This window comes from Lonchura striata, chromosome 8 (genome assembly GCF_050655825.1).
Source record: "Lonchura striata isolate lonStrDom1 chromosome 8, ASM5065582v1, whole genome shotgun sequence".
NCBI lineage: Eukaryota > Metazoa > Chordata > Aves > Passeriformes > Estrildidae > Lonchura > Lonchura striata.
Window position 1 is genome coordinate 11,429,432 of NC_140710.1, and position 22,505 is coordinate 11,451,936.

Genomic DNA, 22,505 nt, shown 5'->3' on the forward strand with positions numbered 1-22,505 from the left:
GGGGTTCCCCTCCCATTATTAAAGAAATTACTCCCTGCCTTTTTCTATGTATGAGTACTTTGCAGAGTGACTTATTAGGAGAATTTAATGGAAAAACTGAACTAAAGGGATGTTGAAAAAAAAGACAAACACAAATCATTTTATCAAAGTTATAAGAGTTACAACATAAGGTTTGGACTTTATTCCAGATTTTGGGAATTTGAAACTGGGCTGCCTTTTTTGTCCTGATGAAATTATTGTAGCAGATGAGGCAACACATCTCTAGACAGAAAGCCGAGGCCTCTAAAGACTCTAGCTCGGGTGTGCTTGAGTCAAAGGTTGCCCTTACAAGGTAATTGATTGCTAATCTGTGACTGGATACCTGCTTACAATAACGATGTCATTGGTCTTAAGAGCAGCAGTCCTTTGTATGGACATAGGCAGTTTAATACTGGAAAATAAAAGGCTGATGTTGTACTTTGCAGCACAATGACACCAAATTAGAATTCTAGCAGAAAAGGTTTACAGGTTGACCAGCTCTTCTGAGTTAGGACACATTAATTCTCAAGAGAAATATGAGTACCTAGCATGAAGGCACAAAGATTAGTCTTACACTAACATGAATTTATTTTTTTTTCTTCTTGCTACTAAGTCTCATGAAAAGGGCAGATTTCAGGAAAGTAGAAGAAGTGCTTAGAAGACCGATTGTTTCATAAATGCTTCTAGTGGAAGAGTATAGGATCATGTAAGTCTGCTCTATGCTCTTGCATTTCTGATCTTGCCAGGAGGATATAATAATATGAGGCATTCTTGAACCACGTCAGTGTTGCTGTGTCTTGTGGCTTCTTCCCAGATTCAGGTCAGGAAGATTTCGGACTGAAAGAGACTGAACCTGGACAGTTCAGGGCTTGCTCCATCTCCTGGATTTGGTCTCGCAGATACTGAATTTCTAGCTGCTGCATTTCTATGATTTTTTCACTTTCCATCTGTGGATTCAACCTCAGGACAGCTGGGCTGGACAGAAGTTCACTGGAGGGAGCTAGAAGATAAAATAGAGAGGACACAGTGCAGTAACAGAAGTCCAGCTAATGCAGTTCTTTGGCATGGACAAAGGAAAGCATCTTTCAGGGTTGAAGAAGTAGATCTAAATAGTAAGAATCTGCAGAATTTAGCAGGTTCTACAATTAACATTAAAATTAACAGGTACCACCAGGCAGACAAGCTAGAAAGAAACACAAACAGTAACAGAGTTGTTCACCAAGGACAAAAAGAAATTCTGCCATGAGTACTGACAATATGGAAAATACACAAGAACTATTCACCTGTGTCTTGAATTGACTTTTTGTTCTTGTTTAATCTCAGTGCTGACTGGAGGTCGTGCACCTGTGCGTTGGCCACCCTCAGTTCTTGCCTCAAGTCATTAATTTCCTTAATCAGACTCATATTTTCCTGCAAAAACAACATGCTCTATAAGGAAAGGCACAGGTACTATCTGGCTGGGCAATATGAATCTTCGTATCTTTGAGAAAGACACTGGAAAGTTTAGAATCAGTATCACAAGCAGAAGGTACCAGGCAATCAGGAGAGTACACAACATTTCAGGAAAGATCACATTAGATGTGACTCAGAACATGACAGTATTCAAACCACATTAGCTCAAAAAACTAATATTTGTTTTGCTTTTCTGATTGCAGCCGCACTCCAAGGTATTATGTTCCTTGCCAATTCCAAAGGGAAGCTCAGGGCTTTCCTAAATGGATCCAGTTAATTCAGAATTAATGCAAAGAATTCCCATCTCTCCCTCCAGTGTGTATTATTTTGCTTTTCATTTGTCACTGTGTATTTGTTCACTTAAATTATCTTTATCTCCTTGGAATTACTCAAAGCCCTCTTCATTAATTCTGACAGACATTACTTTTCCACACTCCTTCCAAATTATTGGGAAATATATAAAGCATGTGGAGACTTGAGGTACCTACTGCTATCATGCTGTTATAAGGAAAAGTTAGCAATGTATTCATATTTTGTTCTTTCTTTTTTTTCTTAGTCTGTTTTTAGTCTATAAAAGTTCAATCCTCTAACTTTTTAGTAGCCTACCATGAAGCATCTTCCTGAAGGAGCTGTGAAAGTGCCAGTGAATGTAATTTGCCCATTGTTGCAACAGATTTTTAAAGACTTCAGCAAAACCAGTATGGGTTAATACTATTTAAGGATGATAACACTGCTGCTCATGATTTAGAAACAGGAGCACCATTAACTAAATATTTCTTTTCTGTATTCAAGAGAGTGAAGTGGAATTGTATATTTGCCTCTTACAAGGACAGTGAAATACCTTACAACATCAATAACTAGGGCAAATGTTAAATGGCTCCCATCATACTTGAACCAAGAACAGCAACTATTTCAGCTACCTGTGGTGTGTTTTTTAGAACTTTTGGAACACACTTGGCAATATTTAAAAAAGATAGATGTCAAAAAGGCATGTTTAGGGTATCTCACAATACCAGTCTCAAGCAGTAGGGAACCCACTGAAACAACAGGAGATAAGAACAAGGATTAATGAAATTTTCCCATTAAAATCGTGTCTTCAAATCTTGCTTTCTACATTTGTTTTAATGATAATTTTGGTTGATAGAGATAATTATGTTGCCACAAAAGATTGTGCAAAGCATACAGCTCAGTTCTTTTGAGTATACTTATAAAAGTGTTGGCACCACACAGCTGCAGGCTGGTCAGAAGTGAAGTACAAAGCTCACTGCACCTCTCAGTATGTGGCTGCACTCAGAGTGTTCAAGTTGGCAGCAATAGCTCAGGGCATGTGTGTGGAAGGATTATCAAGATTTTACACTAAGGCAAGTGCAGAAGCTGTGCTTTAGTTTCTCCTCAGCTGAAAGTCACTGACTGGAGGAAGAGTGTGGTATTCATTAGGATCTGAACTTGTTGGGCAAGAAGAGTCACTCTTGCAGTGGTTATGTTGGGCTATAAATGCAGCAGGAGTTGGTGTGCTCAGGCAGCTCTGGAACTGTAATATTTTCTTGTGTCTCACTTGTCTAGTGCAAGCCTTTAAATACAGATGAAATTCGACTCTATGCATTTATTCCAGAGCTTGATCCTGAAAGAACACATGAAGAGGGTAACTTCCAATAATCAGTCAAAGTAATTTTCTGTTGACCAGCTTTCAGGGTTGGGTCATAGCATTTGCCTGTAGGTGTACTTTAGTCAGAAGCACCTTCATATGTTCAGTCCAAGAGATTACCTGCTGCTGTCAAATGAAGATCTTGCTTTTGGTCTATCAGAAAATATAATACAGAGTATCTTGTCTGAAGCAATCTGGTCTATGTAGAAATGTCTTGTTTGGTTTGCTTGGTGCTAAAAGACTGTTGGTTGACACTGATAATATTTTCCTGAAGAGGCCTTCTCTCCAGAGAGATTAGCCTTTAATTCAATATTTGCATTCTGACAGAATGCTTGCACTGCAATGCAACATCACAGAATGGATATATAAAATAAATGTTCATGGGAAAGCTCATTGTCACGGGATGTGGCAAAGAACCAATTGTTTCAGAAAAGGGACTGATCAAAGCACAGATAATGAAGCCATCAGGTACAATGACACGTCATATGGATACAATCTACAGTCTAGGAAGTCCCTACAGTGCTGATTGTCAGAGACAGGTAGGACATAGAGAAAATTTAATCCTATATGGGCTTCAACTACTTCAAGGTTATTCAGTGTCTCTGTTTTTATGTATCCAAAGAAGCCATTACATATACAGAAGGCTGGAGGAAAAACTAATAGCTGAATAACAGGCAACTTGTCAACTGGTAAGAATAACTAAAATTATCTTGACAGTTCTAGTCATCTGTTGCAGCAGTGTACCTATGAGTAATCTCTCAAAGAGGAGGGCATAACTCTGAAAATGTAAGCACAACTCAAGAATAATAGGAATACAGAGCTAGAAGACTGTCAAGATGTCATTTGCTTTTTCAAAGCAAATCCTCACAGAAGTTTGTCTAAACTAGTCTTAAAAGCCCCTGTGAAAGACTGGAAGGCCATGATAATTCCTGCTGGTTGTAAAACCTCATTAATCTACTGGACTTCAGAGAACTGCTTTTTCTTTGAAGGAACCAGGCTGGTTAGAATCTTTGATATCTTCATCTTCCAGATGTTTTATTAATTTGGTTTTAATCATCATTTCATGTTAGGCTTACTGATCCAAGACATCATCAAGTATTATCATTATGAACACCATCTGTCACCCTATTCCAGTAAGGAAATTCTTTGGGTTATTTTCTGAACCCATCTCATTTTGTGCCAAAGGAAACATCTAACTCACAGAAAGAGTAAAAAAAAAAAAATTAAAATAGCATCAGGGAAGAAGATTGTTGTCTAGCCCTGAAGAAGCAAATGATGAATAAATAGCAAACAACAGATGACTTAGGAGGAGATGAGATTTAATGATCCTGAGGAAGCATAATAAAGTAACAATGTAGAAAGGGCTATTGAGGGGAAAAGGAAGTGCTGACTGAGCAGAAGGAGAGCATGTTAAGAAGAGACTAGAAAAGCTGTCCTCCTAAGATGTCTGGTGTGGAGCTCTAGGTCCTCCCACTCCAGATAAAAACAAATTGGATCTTTGACCCCAGTAGTCACCAGTTTACTTTGCCTTGTAAGAAACAAGGATTCTGAGCAAAAGATCTTAGTACAAATAGACAAATTCTCCATGTATTTCTGAACTTCCTTGGAAATTTTGGATGTGAAAAGCAGAAAGTTCTTCTGAATTCACACCAGTAGGCATGGGACTGTGTGGACAAAGAATGTTTTTTTTCCTTTTTCTTCCTCCAAAATTACTTCCTAAACATTACTACACAGCAAATACAGCTTGACACCCAAACAAGGGCAAATTGACTATAATGGCATTTATAAATACTGTTTAAAAATAAAAATAGGTACATTAATTTCTTTAAAAGCATCCTTGCAAACAGAAGTTCCCCATCTCCTTTCAGGGAATGGGAAATAAACAAAAGGCATTTCTGACTTCTGAGATCTTGCTCTTTTTGTTCAAAATAGTTAATGGAAACACTTGAAAAATGTAGAAATTTCTGGCAAGAAAGCCAAACAAAAGTATTTCAAAGTCCTAAGAAACCATAACAGAAAGATTAATAAAGTCTCTTTTGTGCAGCCACTTCCTTTGTTTCCATTCCATACCACAAGGAAAAGGCTTATTACCTGCATGATACGCATGTAAGCAGTGTGGTGCATTTCCTTATCCTTCATACCCTTCTTCCTTAAAACTGCCAAATTCCTCTCATTATACTCTTGCTGTTTCTTGTACTGCTGCTGCAAATCTCCATCTTCTGCTTGAGCCTCCACCTGAGAGGGCACAGAATGTTGTCTCAGTTATTCCACTACTTGACAAAGTCATGGGCAAGGAGAAGGCAAGGGTCCTGACTCACCATGCCTGGCTGATGTACATACTTGGTGTAGAGCTCATGGATACCATCTTTCATTTTTTTGGAATCGTTAATGAATCTCACACAATTAAGAAGATCTGCCTTAAATCGTTTGATGAGGGTTTCCATATTTTGTTTCTGCAAGAATGATGTAGTCACATTCTTATTTGGTCCATTAGAACAATCCATCGTGCAATTCTCTAGAAAGTCTAGTGGAACTGGTGAAAACTCTCATATACTTCCTTCCACTTCATTAAAACAAAATTAATTAACAACTCACAGGGAATGTGAGCACTATGTGTTGAACAGCTGTCATAGATTTTAAGAATAATAATAAACCAAGATACTTTTATTAGGTAATATCAGTGACAACCTGCAAAGATGACAACTGAAAAACAGTGGCTCATTCCCAAACACAGAATCACAGAATATGCTAAGTTGGAAGAGACCCACCAGGATCATTGAGTCCAACTCAGCCCTGCACAGGACATCCCCAGGAGCCACATCATGTGTCTGAGAGCATTGTCCAAGTGCTGTCCTGCCTTCTTGTTTAGAAACAACACACCAACAGTTAAGGAGAGAAGGCAAGGGGCAAAACATATCAGACACATGCACAGTTTGCTGATTTCACATCAAGCCTGCCTTCTCATTCTCTCTTGGTTTCTGCAAGGCCTCTCTACCTGTTTCCTCACTTATGCACTGCCTGCTACGCCCCTCCACCTTCACCTGCAGTCCCTTTTCGTCCCTCATGTCTGATATGCCTTCAAACAAGAGGTCCTCGACTCCTCCATTAATGAAACCTTCCTCTCTGCTATCCTGCTAATGTAGGTGGTATCCTACATGCTGCTCCTGTTTAGGCCAAGTGTCCCCAAATTTCAGACTTGGGCAGGAACAAGTAGTTCAGCATTCACCTCACTGTTCTCTTAAATTGTCTCTTCAGGACAATATGTGTTGACTCATAATAACTGGATTTTTTTTTTAATATGAAAGCTCCAAGCTGGTTTCAGGCTTTGAAGTTTGTGTCTTTGTCCCCACTGACCAGAGACTCTCTTGGTCCTTGGACACAGCACCCCTGAAGTAACTGCTTGCTCAGATTAATGCTTCACCAGTGTTCTGTCCCCATCGATGTCATTCTGTAGGATCTGCATGGTGGGAGTATCCCATACCTTTTCCATCTCTTTGTGCACCTCACCAGCAGTTGCCTTCTGTTTCTGTTGCAGTTGTGTGATGGTCAGCTTCAGCTCTACGCTCTCCTTGCGGAATTGTTCCAGCTGCTCCTCCATCTGAAAGGAAGCAGAAGGAGGAAATCAGGGCTAAAAGGAGATGTGAAAAAACAACACATAACAGGAAAACCAGAGGCTGGAAATACAGTCTTGAGGGAATAGGTCCCCCTTCAGGTTGAATGACAACATGAGAAATGTCAATTTTGTAACAAGACTGCCCTCTGGCAGACTATACAGAAACCACACAAATGAATGTGCAACTCCTTTTGAGTCACATTAATTTAAATCATGTGATACCCTCTAAATTCATTGAGCTGAGCGGGAGCTCTACTGCTCCACCTGAATAAAAATGGATGAGGGGGAAATGTACAGCATAAGGGCTACAATAACTAGGCCCTGATACTGAAAAGAAACAAATGGATTGAAAACTGTGGGTATATTTGCAGAAAACACAGGAAAAAACAATAAGGGTACTACAGCATTTACTTATGGCACAAGATGGTGACCAGAAAAGACAACAGAGATTTAATCTTGCTACTCTGAAATACATACAAATTGTTCATTAGTTTGCATTTTATTTAAAAGACTATGTCACCATAGTCCTAGTTTGGTTGAGCTAAGGATACATCTGTGCAGAAATCATAGTAAGCTTCTATCATAAATAAGTCCCTCAAAGAATTTGCTACATGCTAACTATAAATATGTTCAAATTTCCCATTTATCAACTGATGAATATAATTTGTCATGTATCTAACCCCTAGCAGAGCTATATTTGCATAAATCTGCAACATTTCTGAGAGAAGAAATTTACTGTCTTCTGCCAGATCAGTAAAAGCAGTGTCTTGCAAATGCTATAGGGCACATGGAGGGCAACCACATAAGGATAAGATTTATTTTTAAGCAAAATTTAGAATTACATACAGGAACTTAAATAGCTATGTTGATCACTGGTAGTATGTGATAGAAAATTAAATACTTATTTTCTACCGATATTTTTATTAGCTGCACAGACATTGAATCAGTGCTATGAATGCTTGAAAGAAGTCAAGGAACAACCAGGGTGAACTTTCATGGACTTGTTGGGTCATGTTTGTATTTAGACATGGCCACATGAGAGTGTTACTCACCTCATGGATCTGTTTCTTCATTGTCTCAATATCATTTTCACGTGACTCTATTTGCTTCTTAAACTCCTCTATTCTGTTACTCAGTACAAACTTGAAATTTTGCAGTTCCTGATTTTTCATTTTTAGATCATATACATGCTTCTCCTGGAAGAAATGGTTACAGAGATCTGAATCAGATCTAGCACTCTCACATAGATCCCTAGAACAAGACACAAATATGGAAGAGAACAAACCAGCAGTCACAGATCTTGTGGAACTCCAGTAGCAAACCTACAGGTTAGACGTGAAGGGGCAAAAAATGCTGATTCATCTACAGATCCCAGAACAGGGGATGAGAAAGTCAACATCCTGAACTTGAGCTCCCCAAGAAAAGCTTAGAATGCCAAGCAGAAACCAAAATCCCAAACTGGAGATCACAAATTCCTTAAGTTGAAATCGAGTGTCCAGTCATGGGATATTATCACAACATATACTATTAAAATAAATATCTCTATTCAATTAAGGGAGGTGATTTTTACCTCATCCAATTGTCCACTTTCTCACCTTCTCTAGAATAGTTTCAGTTCTCTCTTTAACATCTGTCTTTAGTGCCAAGATGTCCTTTTCCAGTGATTTAATGATGTCTTGCAGCTTCTGCTGTTCCAGTCTCATTTCCTCAATATCCCTGTTTCGGTCCTTGAGCTCTTTCTGTAGGCTGTTCAACTAGAGAGGCAAACTAGTAAGAACTTAACAGTCTCCAAAAGCTTGGTCCTCCTATTCTGTAGGATACTTTGTAGACAGTGTGGGATAAAGGATATCAAATTAAGATATGATGAAGGAGCAGCAAGCACATCAGGTGAATGCCTCTAACTCAAAAGGGGGTTGAGTATCCATTTTTGCTTTTTCTGTATATTCTGACAAGGATACCTGCTGCACTAGAAGGAAGGAAGGAAGGAAATTGCATCCAGCAGCAAGAAGGGTATGGATATTATACCTAAGCATCAGCTGCAGCTAACACTCAGTCCATGGAATATTCTGATGAGGTGAAGGCAATACATCTCTAAAGATGCAAGACTAGAAGGGTGCCCAGTTCATAGCTCTTGGGTACCCTCAAAATCCGTGCCTCAGTACTAAGATCTGCAAAACCAAGGAAGCCGGAACCAATGAATGGCGCTGGACAAACTGTAAGGACACATGCAGAAATACCCAAGGTCTAAAAGACAAACTAAAGACAGTACCATGATAGCAGAGGGTTTGAAAAGAACCTCTGTCTCCAGATAGATACTGGAGAAAATGAAAAAGAAAAAATGTCTCTCTAACATCCTTAGGCAAATGTAATACCCAGAAAATAAAAGAGGTAAAATATTTTATATCTCCTTAAAACTCCCATTAAAGCCAAAAAAAAAGATGATGCAAACAAAACACAGGGATAATTGCATCTAATGAAGCAGTAGAAGTATTTAACTAATAAAGGAAAGTATTCAATGATAGAAAAATTAAAAGTTCATTTCTTTCCTGTCATAGGATGCACAATATTATTTATAGTTTAAAACTATGTAGATCAGATAAAGCGTACTAATAAAAACATACCTCCTTTATCATCTATCTCTAATTATATCAGCAATGCAATCAGCAGACAGCTTCTTCTTCTGCCCAAATACTCTAAACATTCAAATTAACCTATGATGGGGCTATTGTTCTCATATGAAATACCACATATTTACAGACTAGATTAACGGACTAAATTGACATGCCATTAATCACATTCAATCCTCAGTTACAGGTCTTCTTGTGCATGTCTGATACTAGCACAGAATAAAAGATACCCTTTTATTCATGACTCCTATTTCTCCTTTCAGTTGCATGTTGGACTCCTTTTCTTCCAAGAGCTGTTTCTCATACTTGTCTTTGAGTTCTGAGATTTCTTTGTCTCCATCTTCATAAATTTGTTTCTCCATTTCTTCATGTGCTTCAATCTGCTTCCTTATATTCTCCTTTGCCTGCAGTTAAGGAAAACAAACATGAGAGAAGGCAAGTGTAAGAGACCAATAAAGGAGAGAAGTAAAATGTTATTTGTAACTGTGTTTCTCCTGGGAGAATCTATGTTTAATGGAACAATTAATTGCAGCAATATCATCTAAGATAACTTTTTAGTGGATTAAACTAACTTTAGAAATTGGTAACATACACATTGCAGTTCTTTTTTTTTTTTTTTAATAATTCTTAAGACTTGAAAGCTTCAAGTTAGGAATCTAGCCCAAATACTAACATCAGCAAATTTGTTAGGGCTGTAGAAATCACAAACCAGTATCACTTAGGATCTTTTAAAATTGCTGTTTCTAATGCAATCAAAATTGCTGTTTCTTCCAGGCTGTGTGCAAATCAAGCTTCCTACCTCTTCCAGCAGAACAGATTTATGTTTAAGTTTTTTCTCATAATGTTCTTTCAGCTCTGCCACAGCCCTGATTTTGCTTTCCTCCAACTTGTGCAATTGTTTCTCATATTCCTCCTCCATCTTCTGAGATTTCACCTGAAGCTCCTGGTATTTCTCACTTTCCATTGAGAGTTTCTGACTACTGTCAGATTCTGTTAACAGGAATCATGGAATGGATAAAATTAATAGAAAAGAGGAGTGAATCCTATCCTTCTGCAGCTATCACTGCCTTATTATTTACTATCTTTTTGGCAGCTGGTTGCAATAAATTACAAGTATTTGTAATTTGGAAGTATTTAATCACTTTCTTCATCAGTTATACAGGGACTTTAGACTGTAGCTATGCAAAATTGACAACTAATTTAGGCATTTCCTTGGGATGATAACCATGGCAGAGCTGTATGAGCTCAAGTGCTACAAAGTATGAGTAGGCAATGCAATTATTTATGGAGGGACTCCTTGGTACTAATCTGCAGTATTTTTATCTTGCTTACAAATTTGGAGTCCAGGTATTTCCAGGCTGTACCTTCTTGCTGAATGGAATAACTGCACTGTTATTCCACAGTCAGCTGTGCATAAAATAAATGAAGACATTACTAATGTCAAGAACCTCTAAGATACAAGGCCCACATGCATGTTCTCATCATGGGCATGTGCATGGTGAAGTTTAGACAACCATTTGGTCTGCACCAAATACCTACATGACATACATCCATTTTTCTTTATACTTCTGCTCTAGTAATCCCTCCCTGTCACATCATTTGCTATCAATACAGCATTTTCCTCAGTTTCTATTTACAAACATTTCTTATAGTCTAACCTAGCTGTTGCACCTCCCTGGCCTGTTTATCCATCATCTCAGACAGTTGAACCTCGTATTGTAGCTGCTGTTTTTCTTTCTCTTCCTGTAAAATCTGTGGGAAGAAAAAAAAAGAAAAATACATTTTAATTTGAAACTGGACAAAGCAATGTCGAAATTGTTTGTGCTCTTGCCCCTGGTGAGGCATACACGACAGAAATATGTTTGAAATCTCTTACCAAAACTGAGGTGCCATGTGTTACTAAAACAAGTTTTCCCACATATTAGTTTGTTTTGACAAGTTAAGCTAAGGAAAAGCAGCAAACAGCATTCATATAATACAAGGTACTGATCTTAATCTAAAAAGTTAAGTTTGTGAGCTACAAAAGCCTCCACTCCTTTATGTATGCCTGCCTGAGGAGAATTTGCAGTTCCATAAATTATTGTCCAGATATTAAAGTTCAAGCTGCTTCCTGTCTCACTTGAAGCAATTTTGAGGTCTTAAAATGCTGACATTTGCATAGTATGACATAAACCTATGCAAGAGTGAATTTTAAATGCCATTCACTTGAAATGTCAGCCTACCACTATAAATTACTTAATCTTCTTAAAAAACACAAAGAACTGGAGCAAGAAAACAGCTGAGAAATTTCACAGAGATGCTAGGAATTGTACCATAGTTATATTGTTTTCACCTTCTTATTGCAACAACTGCATGGGTCTTGCATAAGCAGAAATATTCCATTTGTCTGATGAATACAACTAGAAAGTTTAGCCCTTTCAGTCTGAAGTTGTTATTCAGTTTAATCTTAACATGTACTGATACTTGGACAGGCAGTCCAACTTGCCTGCCTAGAGAATTATATTCATCTTCAAAGGCATTTGTTTGTAAGGCTATAATCAACAACTCTAAAGAATTTTCAGTGTAGCTGGGATTATTATAAATCTATAGCCAAGCACTACTTATCAAAAGACCTGAAGAACCACAGAAAAAAAAACAGCAGAGATAAAAAAGAGGTATACGAATCCACAAGAAATTAAATGGCTTTCTTGTACAAGGTTAGGTTCTACAAAAGAGAGGAAAAGTAGAAAGGTTAGAACTCAGCTTATTTAGATAAAAAAGCCCACAATGAGACAAGCCAAAGAATCTGAATAAATACTTGAAGAAAACATTAAAATGAATAATTAAACCTCCTCAAAAAATGAATATCAAAAACCTACTGAAACAATTGTAGGGCCAAAAAGAGCACTTGAAAATTAGAAACCTGTAAAATACTACAACTAGTAAGTCACTTGGTAAGCTTTCATACTAAACTCCTTTATGTGGAGTCAAACAGAAATACCGTTTGAAGGGACTATGCACAACTTGACAAAATAAGCAGTAACAAATCACCAGAACAGGACAATATTCACCCAAAAGCTCAAAAAGAACATGAGTTTGACAGGATTGAATCATGTGATATATAATCCCTTACTTTTGAGCTGTTTTACTGCCAGAGAAATTACTACTGAATCCCTTGCCTTCTACATCTAAAAGAATTCCAGAAATATAACAAATTACAGGTCAGAAACCCAGTGTGTGCACCAAACAGATGGACAGAATAGCATTATCAGACACAGATAAATAGGACACTGGGAAGAATTATCATAGCCTTTGCTTTTCAGGGGAGCCCTACTTCATAACCACGAAGAAATCAATAAGCACACAAACAGAAGACATGCAGGGAATATATTTTACCTTTCTTTTCAAAAAACATACAAGAAACCTCAGCAGATGTTCTTAAAAATCTAAGCAGACAGGACATAAAGAAGGCAGTATGAAGGAGAATAATTGTTAGATCCTGCAGCAGCTGCAGCCTTATATGGAAAGGAGCTTTTAGGGCACAGTGCCATTTCTACTACTGATCCTCAGGCTCAGGCAGCATTTATTGTGCTGGTTTTATGTGAAGATACTTACAGGCTACCTAGGAGAGCTCTTGCATTCCCTTGTACTATAAGATACTTGACACAAAGATAGTTTCATGCTTTATAAATATCAAGAACATCTTAAATTGGAAAGGAATTATTTTAGATGCTGTATGGCATTTCTACATATGTAATGCAAGCTTGAATTCAACTCTTCAGTGAATGATTTCTTAGTATTTGGTTCTGCAACATGAATCATACCTGGTGCTTAGTTTTAAGGGAGTCTATTTCCTGAGCGAAATTCTCTTCCAATGCTTTTATTTTTCCTTCACAGTACATGTCCTTGAGACGTAGCTCGTAATCACTTTCTGTCTTTAGATCTCTCACAAAAATCTGCAGGTCTAGTATTGCCTGACTCTGTCAGGACAGATGAGAAAACAGTTTTAAGAGAGAGCATATTTGCTGTTAGCAACAGCTTGTTAAGGATGTTTTATTTACATGCACATATTTATGAAAACAGCCTTTACAAAGAATCTTCAGACAGACGACCAAGAACTTCTAGAAGTAAAGTTTCTTTGCTCAGAAGATAGTTTATAGAAATTCATCTTCTGACTTCTCTACTCCATTAGAAGTGTTTTCAAGAGATTGGGGAAAGTATTAGAGAAAAATCTAATCCGCAGTTGCTGTTTGTACAATGCTGTTTGCATATTGACAAGCCACTGCAGCAACTTTCTGTAACATCTTTGACCAAAGCCATATAGGACTGGCTGGTAACAAGCATTATGAAAATGCAATTCACAGAAATCCCGTGGTTTATGTTCACAAGTTGCTCCTCCTACCTTCTCGTCTATATCTGATCTCATGATCAACACTTCCTCAGCATACTCAAATTCCTGCTCTCCTTTAACTGCCCCACCTTCTTTATCATACACTTTCCAGATAAATACACAGCCATCCTCTGAGGCAGTCAGTAGAAATTGGTCATCACTTGTTATTGTCATCTTAGAAGGAAGAGACAACAAAATAATGGATGAGACATGGAAGAATGGAGACACAGTTTTATTTTACACCACATTTTTCTCCCCACCCCCATATTCTCTTTATTTCTACCCCAGAAAGTCAACTGTGGAAATAATAACACAGTCCCACTACCAACATTTTGATTATGTCTCCTACTCCTGTTCCACTCTGGTTGAAACAACAAAGGGAAGGAAAAGAATATATGTAGATACTGGATCTGCTTTTTTTAAAAATCATAGGAGGATTTTTAAAAACCTGAAACAGAAAAGACCTTCTAGACAATTATAGCACAGACAGGCAATTTACATGACAATTCCAAAGGACTCTAGTGTTTTTCTTTGAGAAGTTGCATGAGCACAGATGGCTAAATGCTTTCTTTTGAAGGTACAACTACGCTCAGCAAGAACTATGTAGTAGTAACTGCTGTCACCTCCTCCAGACCTCCTGTGGCTGCCTGATCTGGCATAGGGTACCTGGGAGCTGATACAGCTTACAGCTGAGGTGAAAGTAGAGTTACAGTAACTGAAGTTCATATTTTAATGTTGGACTGTGCAAGGATAAGTCAAGGTGCTGTAGTTGACAGTGGCACTCAAAATACCAAAATTATGACCAGTTTTAACAACACAGAACATGTGGCTTCCTGGAGAATGGGGACCTACCAAAGCACACTGAGGGAGCGGGCAGAAGTGCCCACTGGGCCATTTCAGTCATTTGGCAGCAGTACTGGCTCACTAGAGAAGTCTCAGCTGTCTGGAAATGGGTGAATGTGATGCCCCTCACAAGAGAAAGTGGTGCAGGAACCATCCCTGGAGATATTTAAGAGATGTGTAGATGTGGTGCTTGAGGACATGGTTTACTGTAGACTTGGCAGTGGTGGGTTAACAGTTGCACTTCGTGACCTAAAAGCTCTTTTCCAACCTAAAAGATTCTATGACAAAATTACCTTTCTCTTTCCAAAAGGAGCTGTATCAAAGTTCTCCATCCAATATGCCCTGTTTTGTAATCTGGTGCAAGCCACTTTTTAGTCAACAGCTTATTCTCTGACACATCTAGAGACAGGACTCCTATGAATGCTTTGATATTCATTCTCCATGTGCAGACTCAGCCTTAATTTTAACATATTATGCTATGAATTGAGAAGGAGGAACAGCCCTAAAGGAGCTGGTGGTGCAGCTGGCACCACAGGGAAAAGAAAGAACTCTGTGCTACCTTTGTAACAGCACCTGCATGGGCCTGGAACTCGCTGAAATCCTTCTTCAGAGTTAATGGGTACTTCATAGCTCGAATTGTCCCCAGGGAGGTACCAACAAATATCACGCGCCCAGAACGAGAGACAGCGACAGTCGTATAAACAACGTCGTAGGCAGGCACCTCGTGCTGGATCTACAACACAAACCAACACACAAACCACCACACAAACCCTGTATTACAGTAACTATTCCATTATGTATTGCATGAACAATAGTTATACCACTGCCTGCAGCACATAATGCAGTTAAAAGAATCTATATGTCCATAGAAATATAGCCCCAACAGGAAATAGTATTAAGTTTTATACATTTTTTTAAAAATTTAGATTTAGAAGAAATACTTAGATATAAATCTCTATATTTGTTATAGTTACCAGTGATCTAAAAGATCTAATGGTTATCACAATTTACTACTTTTCTGGAAAAAAATGCATGTAGATATAGTGACAGATGTGATACACTTGCATTTCAGCAGAACAGCTGATACAATATTGCCTAGTTAGTTTGTTAGCTGGATTAGAAGATTTCTAGGTAAATGAAAGTAAAATTACAAAAATATAAAACTATGACAAAATTTTAAGTTTCATTGTAAAGGACATAAGAACACAAAAGTGTCAGTAAATATCACAGCTTTCAAAACCAGACTGATTCCTGGTTACCAAATGGATGCTAAGGAAAGCAAAGCACCAGTACCCTCCCCAGAGAATGTAGCAAAATCCAGGAGTATTTGTTAGCTCACCAAAGATTCTGAAATTTCTTTGAGAGTTTGGTCAGATCCAACAGCAAAGATAATTTTGGCATCATAAGTCAGGGAAATGCTGCTGTACATGCAGGTCTTGAGCACACACTCTGATTCCTTTTTACCTGTCGACAAATTCCACTCATAGACAGCACCATGTGTGTCACAGGAGACAAATTTACTGTCATCTGCACTCCATTTAATTGCATGTACCTGGCAAAAGCAAAACATACCAAGGAGCTTGATATGTAGATCATAGACACACAGGATAGAGTCATTGTAGTGGTAAAGCTATGACAACTTCAGAACCATACTTCAAAGTCTTACTAAAAAACCTCTGGCTATTTCTCAACCAATTCTATTTTAGCATTAGAAAAAACCAAAACCAGTAAGAACTACTTTATGAACACACTATCAGGAAAAAGTTCATTTCAATATGGAGTAGTAGATTTTATTTTTATAATATATTACTGGGATATTTCATTTTCTTCAGCCAGCTGCCAATCGTTCACCTCCAATTTAAGGGGCACGCTTTTCAGGTGTATCTAGTGCATGAACATTTTGCCTTCTGACCAATGAAAACTGAGTTTTCTATTTCTGTTTTTACTTTTTGGGGCCATCTCAAGATCCAAAATTGTACTTTACTTCTTCAAAATGCATTTTATCAACTAGTTAATATGTTAATAAGTTGTACTGTATAAGATTTGTTTACTAACCTTCCCAGTATGTCCTTTTAGATTAGTAACATTCTCAAAGGTGATGCTGGAATAAATTTGAATCACATTTCCATTTACTGCAGCAAAAAGATGGCCTCCATTACTGAACGAGCACTACGAAAAGAACATAACCATCCATTACTCTAGATGGAATGGATAAAAACATTCATGCATTGAATTTCAATTATATCCTTTAATATCAAATTGTTGTATGAAAAGAAAACTCCACGACATAATTAGCCACTTAAGAGTTTTGTTAATCAATGCTTTCCCCTGTAAAATTCAGTTCTGGAGTATTTCTGAGCAAATTATCCCTTCTGCTGCTTCATAGATACACACTTACACATCAGCCTCTGGGCCTGTTCTCCAATAGTCAGAATCAATATCTCTAAGCTTTGATATACAACATCCAATATCCTATTAGGATGTATTGGAGAAGTTTTTATTTTCTGTCATGTTCTTCAGCACTCTGTTCTCCGTAACTCCCCAATTTCATTTTTGCACTGCTCCTTACCTCTCTACACTTTTTCACAGCAAACTCCTTCAAAACATGCATATCCTCATACAGGAGACTTATAAATCGTAGTTTGTCAGAAAACCCAACCAAACAGAAAAGGCCAGTGGGATGAAGTGATACTGTGTATGCTTCCTCCTGATATTCCTTACACAGCTGCAAAGTGCTGAAAGAGAAAACCATTGAGCAGTATGGAACAGAACAAACTCCCCATTGCACACTTGACAGGATATTATCCGGCCCAGCAAGGACGTCTGCAGCTAAAATCAGACTCTGCCTTGCTCTTGAGGAAGTGTGTTGTTATTCAGTTAAGTAATGATCACAGAGATGTTACATGAAACAAAAGAAAATTTGACTTTCTGGTTCACAGAGAAGGTGTGGAAGGTGCAAGAGCAAATCTTTGTGTACTGTAATATAATGAAGAAGGTAAGTGAATTTCTGATTGCAATCCTACACAAGCATCTCTTGAGATTTGTTTTTCCCTCCAGGGAACCTCAAGAGCTGGAGTAATTTTGCTTAAGATCTAGGCCTAAGAAGTGGGATATGGGGCAACAGTATCTTAACACAAAGCTGAATGAAGGAGTTTTTCCCAAAACACAAGAAGTCTGACACAAAAATAACTTAATAGAAAAGGTTTTGTATTCTTTTGGCACCAGTTTTAAAGGCACTGCATATTCACACTCCCCAAATCATGTTAGTAATACCATTTACATCCCACACCACACAAGAATTTTACCAGAACAACACTCTCATTCATATGAGATTGCTGCTGTTGCCTCCTAAATACAATATACAAAAAAGTAAGAGGTAATAACAAATACAAACAACTCTTTACTTTGTCTTGTAATTCCAGATGCGGACAGATCTATCCAGGGAACACGTAGCAAGAATAGGTTTCCAAATACACATGTCCAGACCAGTGACTGAATTAGAATGCAATGGGAAATTCATATATGCAAAATAAGATATCTTCTCCTGAGAAGGAATGAGAACATGAAGAAATCACAAATATTTCATTGCAGGCAGTAAGGCAGATTAAAAAAAAAAAAAATCTATCATGGGTCTTTGCATACAGTTGTAGAATAGATTTGAGGGAACCACCTAATCCTTTCACTGCACTGGTCTGAACACAACAATGCTAAAAGCCTAACAATGTCAGTTTTAAGTTTATAACTAATAATCAAGAAAAGTGATGCAGGGCAGAGCAGTGAGAGCAGAACATAATTGTAGGTATATAAAAAAAGGCAAATTAGATAAATAAATAAAACTGGACCTGAAAAAATTCAGTTAATACCTTCTGGTCAGGCAGATACTTTAAAAAAATCAAGTGCTAGTGATAGAAAACTTCACTAGGATGTCTAGCTACCACATGCTGGAAGTGAAGCACCAATAAAATTTTAGGCTGCATGTGGAAACAGAACTCCTAACTACAACTCCTATTCCTGTAAAGATTTTTCTGTATGCCTGTACACAGGTTAGGTATACTCAATTACATAAAAGTCTATTTCAAGATAATACATTTTTCACTTATCTTTGTGTTATTTAATTCCTTCAGAGTAGGGAAGGTTTTCATTATGTTTGTATTTCATAGAGAGGTTTCACTTCTAGCTAAGACTTCAATAACTATCATTTTGGAGTAAAAGAAGATTCCCATGGCTGTTCCAGCTTTATCATTGCAATAAAGTTTGTGCATATTACAGTGGAGCATGAACCACAGAGTTACATTGAGGATATCTCAGTTAAAGCCTGAGTGAAGTGGTTCAGCAGTAACAGGCACCCTTTAATGGTCTTAAGTGTTCTCTGTCATTCTGCTGAAAAGCTTCAGATGTTCACAGGGAAAGAGGCTTGAGCAAGGGGCTAAAAAACACTGCCCTCAGAGAAGCACACAGAGCACTTCAGATCTTGAGCTTTAAGGGTCCATTTGAAGGATTTAATGAGAATGCATCACAGAAAACAATACTGACAGGCCTGTATCATTACAATACTGGACATGAAAGCTGTGGAATGAGACTGAACTGCACTTACCCTTATAAGTTTGGTGGAAAACATAGTAAACATGTAGATCTGACTTTTATTTGTGCCAACGACCATCATTTCCTCAGAAGGGCTGAAGCATATACATGCAATGTCCTGTCTGCTTGACTTTTTTGGCTCAGTGCTAAACTGGTCTTGAGGCAGCTGCACAAAAAAGGCATCCCATGGGTTGTGCCAGGTTTCCATATTTTGGTAGTAGGCATGCACACACACAAACTTTTATTGTAATGCTCCTCTAATAAGCACATTCATAATATCAGCAAGACAACTTGGATATTAAATAGCACATAACTACTGCAAGGCATGGAATAGAGGACAAGAGAACAACCTAATGGTATTCATAACATCACAGCTGAAACGAAGTATCAGGGGACACTTCAGCAGTAATGTGAATTACTGCAATAAACAAGAATTAAAATGGTAGTAGAAAAATATCAAGAAAAAAATAACAAGTGTCAGAATGAGAACTGCCTAAAAACTGTGGTTAGAATAAGAGCTCTTTGTAATGTATCATTAAGGTAGATAAGTCTTATTACAGGATCTCATGCATAGGGAAGATATGACCTTTTAGAATGAGAGTATGGAATCTTGACTAGATTGTTAGAGTTAAATATTCTTATACAGAGATTTCAGTAGGTCAATGCATACAGTTTGCTATAGAACAGTTAAACAGTTAGAAGGATTATTTAAGTGTGCACAGGTCTCATGACAGCTGTAATAAATACTTGAGGGGAGAAAAGCTCTCCTTGGAAAAAAAATCAAGTAGCCAGGTTCTTCAAAACTGATCTAAACTACCTCTTAGTCCCCAAAGTCTCCACAAATAAAAGTTTCTTAAAGTTTTCCTAAGGTTTAGCACCCTCAAAGCACATTTTATATGTGGGAAGGAAAGATACAGAACTACCTTTCAAAAGGTCATCAGGCACTGACTTTCAGTGTTACCTCTGGCAACTCCTTTCAACATCACCAGGACAGTTAGCTAATCCTTACAATGCAGTTTAGCAGTGTGCTAAAAATTATTATTCATAACTGAATCAGAAACACAGTTCTCTAAACAGGGCTCTGCTGCATAATTGATTACAAAAGCTTTTTTCCTCCTTACCCAGACTTCTTGTCTCTCCTCATAGACTTCCTTTTCACCAGTCTTTTCAAACAGAAGAACAACTCCTGGGCTAGGTGAACATGCAAAACCTTTGGAATATGCTGCAACTGCAGATATTTGAGGCAAAGAATGCTGTTGTAAATCATTATCTTCAAAGGCCAGTCCACTAGAAACACCAGAAATGCAATTAGGAAATCCATAAAGACTTAAAAATAAAGAAGCACAAATAAAAAAATGCTAAGCAGCAGCTGACAAACTGGACAGGAAGGAAGTAACTAATCCTGCAAAACCATGGGACTATTACTAATAACAGTGAAGAGATTTACCTCTCATATTCATTTGTTGTATCTTCTTGATTCCTGGGTGTTTTTCTGTACTCCAAACTTTTCTCCCAGTGCAGCTCTCCAGTTTCAAACAAGCTAAGTTTGCCTGTGTCAGTGCCACATATAACTTCCTCCTCAGACAGCCAGGCGTGGCACAAGTAGTTTTCTGGCTGTCCCCTTTGTAAATTCATCTGCTTTAAATATCCTTCACTGTACTTGAAAAGTTTAAAAAAGCCATTTCCAGTGATACAAACCTGGGTATTATCTTGAGGATTAAAGCTCACCTGTGGAACAAAAAAGAGAGGAAGTATTTTTTCCAGCTATGTTCATAAATAAGCAATGATTATTCCTGAATACTTTCTGTACCAGATACAGGAAAATAAACAAAGGAAGATGGTTAATAGAATATTGGAATACCAAATATTACCAAATACCAACAGAATACAGGAATACCAAAGAGAGTAAGAATTAGCCACCATAACTCCAGACTGCAGTTTTCCCCCTTTGAAAAGTGTGTCTATTAAAGTTAAATTACTAAAGTAAGGCCAAAATACCTCTTTACTACTGATTAACAAATTTTTCCAGTAACAAGCTTCCTGAAAAGTGGGACCATCTGTTCTCAAAAGGCCAGGAATAAGTTCTGTATACCTGTGTTTCAGGCTAACATGAATTCACATAATTAGGTGTTTATTTGTGAAAATTATGGAATAGCCATCTCAATACTCAACATGAAGGATAGGAAGAGTAGTTTGAAGTAATTTTTTATGCTTAATGGGACTTTACACAGCCAGTCTTTACATTCCCCTCTCTTTAAGAGTTGAGGTCATGAATTCAGTAGGTCAGCCAACCTCTGCTTGTAGCTGTACCCCAGAAAAAATGTCAGCTGGAGTTCAACCAACACATGGACTGAAACTACCAGACCTCCCTACTACATAAAAGAATCTAAAAAGGAGCACCCAAACCTGGATGCAGAAATTATTTGTGCCATCAGCCTGCTCCTAACCACTCATCTCCTCCACTCTGAACACAGAAGACTGCAGGAAGGAAAAGGTGCAGAGCGCTTCCAAGAAGTGTGTTACAACTACTGGGCACAGCCCAGTAGCACTGGCACCATGACATAGATCTCATGTGATATAAGAGAATCTCATGTGATACAACAGATACAGACATGAGAATGTCTCTTATGGGTCAGTGCAAAACTTTATTTAGCCTAGTGTCCTATTGCTGAGGGAGGCTAACAGCAGATGCAAGAAAAGTCAGAGAAACTATGAAATATACATTGTGGAGCCCTCTCCTCCGGAGTTCGGAGCCGTTACCTGGCAGGGGCCGCCGCCCGCGGCCTGCAGGCGCACGGCCGCCGCCAGCTGCCGCTTCTCCCACAGCCAGCAGGCGAGGTGGCCCTCGGGGGGCGCCGTGGCGGCCGCCAGGAGCCGGCAGTCGGGGGAGAAGGCGAGGGACACGGCCTGCCGCGCCGGCAGCTCCTCGGCCGCCAGCACCTTGCGGCGCCGCGCCCGCTCCGCCGTCAGCTCATAGACCGCCAGCACCGGCTGCTCCCCCGCCGCCTCCGACAGCGCCAGGAACCGCCGGTCGGGACTGACGGCCAGCGCCTGCACGCCCCGGCTCTTCTCCGTGCCTGCGGGGAGCAGAGCGGTCAGCAGTCGGGACCGGGACCGGGACCGGGGTTAGGGTGGGGACCGGGGTCGGCGCCACCTGGGATGAAGTTGTGCCACTTGTGCTCGAGGTGCAGGCGCAGGCAGCCCGCCCCCGCGGCGTGCAGCACCACCTGCTCCTCCAGGAAGCAGACGCCGCCGGCCACCCGCGGCCGGCAGCCGAACACGGCCACGGGCTGCACGGCCGCCGCCGCCATGCCGCCGCCGCTGTCGCCGTGGTGACCGCGGCCCCGGCGGCCCCGG

General features: G+C 39.0%; 1 protein-coding gene across 1 annotated transcript; it reads right to left on the reverse strand.

Moving 5' to 3' along the window:
* Window positions 1–138: 138 nt before the first annotated feature.
* Window positions 139–22,494, reverse strand: CFAP57 (cilia and flagella associated protein 57). Its single transcript, XM_021527799.3, has 22 exons — window positions 22,303–22,494; window positions 21,909–22,225; window positions 20,596–20,876; window positions 20,270–20,435; window positions 19,162–19,314; window positions 17,972–18,111; window positions 17,137–17,302; window positions 16,623–16,736; window positions 15,907–16,119; window positions 15,127–15,300; window positions 13,737–13,898; window positions 13,159–13,314; window positions 11,014–11,107; window positions 10,155–10,345; window positions 9,586–9,759; window positions 8,324–8,482; window positions 7,781–7,924; window positions 6,597–6,713; window positions 5,434–5,568; window positions 5,207–5,350; window positions 1,302–1,428; window positions 139–1,018 (listed from the first exon to the last, which is right to left on the reverse strand). Exons 1-22 carry the CDS (start codon window positions 22,457–22,459, stop codon window positions 840–842), a joined length of 3,663 nt encoding a protein of 1,220 aa, XP_021383474.2. The 5' UTR covers window positions 22,460–22,494; the 3' UTR covers window positions 139–839.
* Window positions 22,495–22,505: the final 11 nt, after the last annotated feature.